At 40.4% G+C, this 8356-nt stretch overlaps 1 protein-coding gene across 1 annotated transcript; it reads left to right on the top strand.

Moving 5' to 3' along the window:
* Positions 1–191: 191 nt before the first annotated feature.
* LOC107319279 (borealin-2) lies at positions 192–6557 on the top strand. Its single transcript, XM_015873973.2, has 10 exons — positions 192–447; positions 662–790; positions 1218–1258; positions 1583–1643; positions 2239–2306; positions 2747–2814; positions 4104–4202; positions 5153–5285; positions 5506–5592; positions 6380–6557. Exons 1-10 carry the CDS (start codon positions 318–320, stop codon positions 6425–6427), a joined length of 864 nt encoding a protein of 287 aa, XP_015729459.1. The 5' UTR covers positions 192–317; the 3' UTR covers positions 6428–6557.
* Positions 6558–8356: the final 1799 nt, after the last annotated feature.

The following is an 8356-nucleotide window of genomic DNA, read 5'->3' as shown; positions in this document are numbered from 1 at the left end:
CTTGGACCTTGGACCTCCAAGGACGGGGCACTTCACGCTGACAGCGCTCCTTAACGAATGCCGTGTGTTACCGCACGCTCCGACTCACCCTGCGGCTCGGCCCGCACTCACCCGAAGGCTGGAAGCTGGTTCTGCAGCCGGTTCTGAAGCCGGTCGGCAGCGCCGCCTTCAGGCGATTCACGCATCCCGGGGGTGTGACCGGCCGGCGCCGGGAGAGGAGGCGGAGGAGGGAAGAGAAAAGAAGAGGGGGGAGAAGCCCCCGCTCGTACAAAAACCTCCGGGCGGAAGGGGCGAGTCCGTGGCGCGAGGTGGCAGCCATGCCCCCGAGGAAGGCCCCGGCCAAGCGGCGCAGCACCGACTCGGGCGTGGAGCGCGACCGCGGGGCCGTTTCTCAGGAGAAGAAGGATCAGCGCATCGCGCTCTTCCTCAGCGACTTCGACCAGCAGGGTAGGGCCGGCCGGCACCCGCCGGGCTGCCTGAGGTACCGGTACCGGTACTGCCTGTCATGAAGGGGCCCGGCCCGGGGCGCCGCGTCCCGTGAGGCTGTGGCGGGTGTTGGGGCGGGAGCGGCCTTGGGCCGGTGGGATGGAAGTGCCACAACTCGGGGCTGACTGTGGAGGCGGGTAACGCGTGTGGGGATAAAGAGCCGGTTTGTTTCCAGCCAAGGAAAGCGTCCGGGAAATGAAGAAAGAACTCGATTTGCTCTTGCAAATGGCTGAGAAAGCGTTCATGGTGGAACTGCTGAAGATGCCGACTGCCATCAGAAAGATGAAAAGGAAGGACTTGCTTAGTAAGTGTGAACGCAGCGTTTAACATTGGTGAGCAAAGGGATGCAGACAAAATCAAACTGAAGACTCTGAGATCTGGAGTTGACTGTAAGCCTTTGCAGAAGGTGTGTTTGATGCCTTCCTTGGAAACTGCTACCCAAAAGCATTGGCTTCCAGCAGCGCAGAGCTTTGCTTCTAATTCAGGCTGTGTGCTGTCTGCTAAATTTACTGTTCTTCTATGGATGAAACATACTGAAATGGCCCAAGATGTTTCTTTATCATTGCTGTGCACACTGGCTGTCCTAAGGGATTTGCTAGCTGAGGTGAACTATTTAGGCAACTGCAATTCTGAATTACATGCTCATTTTCATACTCAGTAAGATAAGAACCTGAAGATAATAATGATGCAAGCAACAGTATGTAAACAAGCTGTGCTTTCTTATGTCACAGATTTGCAAGAAGGGGAGGAAGTGGCCCTTGCTGCAGCAGCGGTGTGTATTCTTACCTTTATCACAGCTTACAGACCAGAAACTTTTCCTTTCTGCTGTAAAGATTTCAGACAAATGTCTTTGTTTATCTGCCTGTTTAAACAGAAGACATAAAAAGGCTAGACAGCCATGGTGCAATTATGAGCATTAAAGATGTATGGTCAGCTGCAGGGAGAAGTACAGCTGCTTCTGAAAAATAAAGTGTTCTTCAGCCATTTCTGTCACATTCTTCCACGCCCTTTTGATTTACTGCTTTTTGTAAGATTGCTTTTTGTATCTGTTGAACATAAAATGCTGACTTGATCTCTTTGGATAAATGTCTTGCAGACCGACTGTGCTCTAGAAGATTTACCAAACCCAAAAGTGACAAGGACCAACAGCAAAAAAGGCAAGCAGCTCTGTTATGTAGCTTTGCTCTTAAATTTTGTTGTGGTTTGAGCAGCATGTTTGCAAAGTGAACATTAAGCCTTGGGAATTTCAGAGGGAAGGGCATAACTAAAAGTACAAGGATCATGTGCTGTGCTGCTGTTCCAGTGCTCCAAAACATGAGATAAGAGTTCCTGCCCTTTAGATTTATCACTGGAAACAGTGAGAGGAGAGGGATCTGAGAGACTTATCGGTGCTCTATGTATAACAGAAGAGCTCAGAGTGTTACAGATTATGCTTTGACTTCCTGTCCTCTAAGGTTTGTAAAGAATATAACGTTCGTCTTTATAGTCCAAACTATGCCATAAAAGTGATGTTATTACTTAAATGTAGTTCTGTTTTATCTGGGAGTTAAAGGGTTATCTAGGGCCTTTGAACTATTTGATGTGTCACCTTGTCTGTGACAAACAGTTTGCTTTGAACTCTGCCCCAGGTGAGTGATCATCACACAGCAGAACTGATACGTAACTATGGGTGGGTTAATCGCTGTCAAACAAAAGGGTTTTAAGTGGTTTATGCTTTTTGTGAGACTTCTTTTCTTTCAAATGTATTTCTAGTTAAGGTAACTACAATTGTTGAATATGAAGATGCCAAGTATACATCTGCAAAGAAAATACCTAAAAAGGTAAGTGTATACTAAACAAACAGTGTCAGAGTTGAATCGGTTCTGACCTGCTGTGAACCCTGCTGTGTCCATTAGTCCTGTGCAATGCAGTACCTCAGCCAAACGCTGTGTGCCAAGATGACTCAACCAAGACAAAAATTGTATGTGGAGTTACAGGTCTTAATTACAGGAGGGCTACGTGTGGGAGAGGTGTATGTTAGGAAAGCTGCTGCTTATGTTTGTTCATAATGAAGTTCAGTACAGGCTGACATCAGAAAACTTCAAAAAGTCTATTTGCAGTTTCTAAAATACATAAAACAATAAATAGCACTGGGCGGGGGTAACTGTTCTGTTTGAACAGGGAATTCTTACAGTATTTTTTTCCTCAAAGTAACTATCATATTTATCATGTTGCCTTAAAATGTCACTTCTGTTAACTGCAGTCTGCTGTGTGTTTTCAGGTAACCAAATCAAAGTCGCTGGTTTCATTGAGCTCTGGTTTAAACAGCAAGCTGCACAGTCTTTCAAGGTAAGCCTGACTTTTGATATATAACATACTTAAACTGGTAAACCCTGCACAGAATCGCTCTTAAATAAAGCAGCTGAAATTTGAGCCTTATAAAAGCTCTGATTAAGATGCCTTCCATAACCTGTATCAGATGTACTGCGGCAATGTGAACCTTTAACAAAAAAGCTGACAGAAAAATGCAGTTCTCCCATCACTCACCAAATGGCGCACAGTTCTGAATGTTATCAGCACAGACTACCAAACATTGCTTCATGAAAGACAGCACATAAGGGAAATGTCTTTGCTTCTTATTATGGGTAATGAACTGTTGTGTAATAATTTTGCCCTTAGACGTAGCAGGAAGGAAGTTATCATTAGCAGTGAAATAGATGCTTATGAAAACACCTTTGTGCTACTTAGCATATTTAAGCCTCACCATAAAATCTAATGAATTAAAATAAATGAATAAAAATCAGTGGGTATATCTGCATGAAAAAATTTTCTGAGGTGCTTCTGTTCCAGTGTACGTACCTGAATCCATACCTGAATCCACTGGTACCTATTTGGGTACGTTCAAATTGTATTCAGAGAAAAGCAACTGAAATAACATCAGTGTTTAACACGCCTAAAAGAACTCAAAGTGTTGGCCACATATAATTATGTTCCTGAATTGGGATTTTTGAGTTTCTGTCTTGATGAAATCAAACTACAGGAGGTTGCTGTGCCTGACAAGCCTGGCTTTGAAGGCTTTGAAGGCCACATTTATTCAGGTGCAGTAACAGTAGGCCAAAATTATGCCTTTAGTCCTCAAAATATGAGTGGGAAAAGAGTGGCAAGAGCAGAGGTAAATTCTGTCATCAAAATTTCAGTGAACCAAGTTAAAGCCCAGAAATTTAAAAGAAGTCAAAAATAAAAAAGACTGTTCTCTGGATTCAGGTCAGTCATACGTAACAAATGTCCTGAGAGCTGAACTAGCAAAATGAAATCCTGCTGCAAAAGCAACTTCCCAAGATAACCTCTGTACATGGAAACAAAGCTGGGGATGATGCCTTAATTACCCCCACATCAGGTATTGCAGCTGTCCCTTGTCTACTAATGTGACTAAACCTTTCGTTCCCCTGTCATGTCAGGTTCCAGCATAGTACAGAATCTATTTGAGGGCTTCTTCATTGTATATAAACTACATATGTTACAGAACACTTAAAACATTCTCTAATTCACCATCCATTTTCATCTAAGCTGGAACTTTTACAATAGAAGTAGATGAGGGGGGCAATTAAAACAAATTGCTACTACTTCTATTTTTTTAGGTCTGTTTACTCTTCCACAAGTGTAAATGAAGCTGTTAAGTCTTTTGCCTCTGACTGCAGTGCCACAAATTTCAAAGCCACGCCAAAAGTATCAAAAAGGTAAGGAACACCAAGACACTGCATGTCAACCTAGATTTAATGGGTCTTCATAGTTTGCCACTGAGTTTGGTAGTGGGGGTGTGAACCAGTCACACCTCCTGCTTTGAGCGTGGGTGTTAGCATATGTTTTCATGGAGGTTCAGGTGCTGTGTCATAACTAAGCCAGTTTGTTTCTTTGCTTTAAAAAAACAAAAACCTCAACAAACACCATTGGAGTCTAAATTCTGCTCCCTTCCCCTGTTGTTTAAGGTACAGTTTACAGTTTAAGCTCCATGTTACAGTTTAGATTTTCAGTTATCGTTTTCCATAAGCAACAGTTGAGTTCTGGCAGAAGTCAACAGCTGAAATGTGTAAGGGTAGGGAGAAGAGAGGAGGGAAAAATGTAAGATCCTGATAACTGACTGGGTTATGAAACCAACCTCACTTAGTTTGGCTTATTACAAATGTCAGAGCCTTAATTACTTAGAGAATGTCCAAATCCTGTCTTAAAAAAAATAAAAATGAAGGAATTCTATACATAGAGCATTCCCTGTACCTCCAAGAGGTAGCAGCTTCAGAATGTCCTGCTATCTCCCTCTGAAGGGGACAGATACAGTGCAAGTCTTATCTTAAGCCCCAAGGCACAGTTTTCTCTTTCCAAAACTGTTCTGTCACGGTTCAGATGAGGGAGTTTTCTTGATACTGAGAGGAGCAAATGTCAGCCTGCTCACTGCCCTGTAACACAGGCATAAAAAGTTGCTGCAGTTTGAGAGTCAAAAAATATTACCTAGTAGTGCTAGTAGATGTTGCTGTGAGTTAGATTTCCTGCAGTCCTCTGGCAGCACTGGAAAAGGTAAACAAAGCAGCCTTTATCTTTGGTATGTTTGGTACAATGTGTAGAAGCTTCACACACAGAAAATCTGCAGAATATACGATGCTAATGTTACATTAACATTTTACTTGTATTCTAGTGCTGGACTACAACAAGCTGTCTCAAGAACTGTACCTACCAGCGAAAGAGTTCAAGGCATGACACTAAGAAGTAAATCAGTACCCCAAAATAAAACAGTCCCATTTGTAAACATTCCCTTGGCTGATGGACAGGTATCAAACTTCCTTTGAAAAAGAAAAATATTCTGAAATACTTACAGTAGTTCAACTGCGAATAGTCTAATACAGACAGCTCTTGCTGTCCCTATGTGAGCTGCTAAACAAATGGAAGAACAATCAGTAATGTTTTGCAGTATAGCAGGTTTTCAGAGAAGCTGAAAGCACAAATAATGTTCAGAATAGTTTTTAAAACTGTTTCTTCTCATGTTTTTAGACACTCTGTATGGCTGGTGGAGACCTCCGTAACATTGATGTTCAACTACTCAATCAAGATACAGTACAGCACATTCATAACCTAGCGGTAAGCTTAAACCAGGAGACCTGCACATAAACTCGTATGTAGATTTGTATTCCAACACGTAGTCCTACATTTTCATGTGAGTTAAATGTTCTGCATGCTAATTCTAATTGTGTATCTCTTCTGAGGTTAAGACTAAGCTGGCTGGCAGGAGTTGGAAGGAGAAAGGGTGAAGGAGGAACAGGGAGGGGACAACTGCTGTACACAGATAAATGTGTAGAAGAATACTTAAAGAAACATGTATAGTTGTCTGAAAAAGAACAGAAGCATAAGCTTTCTCCTTCTAGATTGTCCAGTGTGCAAACTGGACTTTATCCCATTCACAAAAGCCTACAGTTCCAGCTAAGCTTCAGTTCTTGTTAAGATTTGTTGTTCTTTGTCCATTTTTGAGTGAGAACTACTGTTAATTCTCTACTGTATTTGAACATTAACTACATTACTTCTGGTTCAAGGAAGTAAATTGTTTTGAAGGAGAATAAAGCTGAACAGGACTTTGTAGCGCATAGTCCATTATTGCTAGAGTCAATCATACCCAGAGCTTCTGGATGAATCAATCAGTGGCAACTCCTTCTAGACAAGGAGTGATGTTAATCACATAAGTCTTGTAGGTGGAAGTAATTGAATGTAGTTGGTATAAATTATGATAAAGGTGTGGAAATCAAATTTTGTAACAGCATATCTGTCTGTGTTAGCAGAGAGCAGGGATGTACTTACTACATCATCAGCATCTGATCTTTCTTTTAAGCTCTGCTTGGTAGCTTGAACTAAAATGAATTTTCTTCATCCATAGAGTGAGCTGACTGTATTATATGGAAAGGCTACTGCTAAATCAAGTTAACTGAACTGTCCTGTGACAACAGAATATTCATGACTGCTCTTCCTCCTCTAAAGCATTCAGAGAATATCTACCATGTCTTAATAAAGCTGTGTACTGCCAAATAAATATTTTTTTACATAAAAGCTTAAAATTTATGTATTGCATTTTCCTTATTTCTGTAAAGGACACAAATGCCAAAGAAAACCTTTTTACTTTCCCAACTTTTTACAAGCCTATAGCTGGCATTTTAACTCAGTTCACAGTAAAAGGAAAAATAATACCTTCACGTAGCAAACAAGATTTAAGGTCGAACTGCTATTTCTACACAACTAGAAGTAGGAAGTTACTTAATATTACAGTTCACATTGTTTCTGGAATGCATGGAAGAATGATTACTTCACTGTTGGCTTGCTGTTAGTGTTCATATTCGGTATTCCCCAATGGCGTCTCTAGAGATTTTATTTAGGCCTTAAGCTGACATGCAAGTTTTTAAATTCAAGAGAACTTGAAGATATTTCTGGTAACACAGATATAAATCTAACACAGAAATGAACTAAATTATTTCCAGTCTTATGCTGTTATGTAACTCGCAACTCAGATTTCCTCTGCTAGGAAAGGCTTTGGGTAACTTTATCAAGTTAAAGAAAAGCTTAAGCGATGAAGGTCATCTTTTAACTTGAAGATCCACCTGGCTTTTAGTCTGCTAGGAGTGATTTCAGTGTTCTCACTGTGATATGACAGCAGGGAGGACTTGCACTTTAAAACTTTAAGCACAGTTTAAGCAATTGTAGCTTCTAACAAGCTTTCTTCTGTCTCCACAAACTTTTAACCCTTATTTCACTTTTTTTTTTTAAGTCACAAGTTTCAGCTGGAGAAAGAGCACTTTCTAGACAAGGGATACAAAACTGGTCAAGAACATGAAGTTCAGCCTAACTTATTTAAGAATAATATTTTCACTTGATAAAAAGAAAATAGATGTGCCTTTATTTTTTTTTCAAATAATAGTTTTAAGACTTGTAGGAACCATTTGACATTTATTAGTCAGTCATTATACTACCCAGTTACAACTAAATTTATCTGAATTAACCTAAGTTGATATGAAACTCATTAACTTGTTATCAGTTTTGATTCCTGAAGACAAACTGGTATTTCAACATGATTGATTTAACTGTTCCCTCGTACACTACACTAATGCATATACCATTGCAAGGCAGTACTGAAACCTGAATGTGTGTAAGAAAGGCTGTTAAGAGCTAGGAAGTGTTTCTGGGCCCTGACACTGGCCAAACTCACAAGCTGTGCACTTCTTCAGTGATGCACGACCTCTCTTAATCAACTGATAGTTTTCTCACCAAGGTAGGAAGCACAGCAAAGACTCAATAACTATATTACTACCTCTGACCTACATATCACAATGCACTGTTTACACACAACTAATGCTTCTTTCATTTTTTGTAGGACAAGGACAATGGCCTATTTAAAGTATCAGTAGTTACAGTAAAGCAATAAAGTTTAGCAGTAAACTGAACAACATTACTTGCTGCAGTATTATATCACTTCCAAGTTCAGTACTGAAGTCAAGACTGGATAGGTTTCATATTTATGTATGACTTCTACTACACTAAAACTGTACGAAATGATATATATAACAAAGGCAATTCTGGAAATAATAGTAGGATTCTGCTGACAGAAGCCTAAGTTAAATAAACAGATCTTGATTAATTTGTACAACACAATGATCAAATCTAAACCTTCCCCCTTCACTTCAATATGCTCAGAAGTTACAGTGGATTGATTCCTCCTCCTACTCTCAATCCCCACTCCACCAAAAAACAAAAAAAAACAAACCAAACACCCTGAGAAACACAAATTTAGGGTACATCCTCCACTTGTTCAGAGGTAAATCTGAATATTAGTACTTAAAAGCATCAGACAAGCACATCAGTTATT

This window comes from Coturnix japonica, chromosome 11 (assembly GCF_001577835.2).
Source record: "Coturnix japonica isolate 7356 chromosome 11, Coturnix japonica 2.1, whole genome shotgun sequence".
Taxonomy (NCBI): domain Eukaryota; kingdom Metazoa; phylum Chordata; class Aves; order Galliformes; family Phasianidae; genus Coturnix; species Coturnix japonica.
The sequence above is the reverse complement of the archived record's forward strand: the minus strand, read 5'-3'. Positions and strand labels throughout refer to the sequence as shown.

What these genes read in the sequence shown, in the direction of transcription:
- LOC107319279 (XM_015873973.2), top strand. Translation starts at nt 318, where the DNA reads ATGCCCCCGAGGAAGGCCCCGGCCAAGCGGCGCAGCACCGACTCGGGC. An exon ending in GAAAAGGAAGGACTTGCTTA is followed by an intron (nt 791 to 1,217) that starts GTAAGTGTGAAC and finishes CTTATGTCACAG; the next exon opens with ATTTGCAAGAAGGGGAGGAA. An exon ending in AAGGACCAACAGCAAAAAAG is followed by an intron (nt 1,644 to 2,238) that starts GCAAGCAGCTCT and finishes ATGTATTTCTAG; the next exon opens with TTAAGGTAACTACAATTGTT.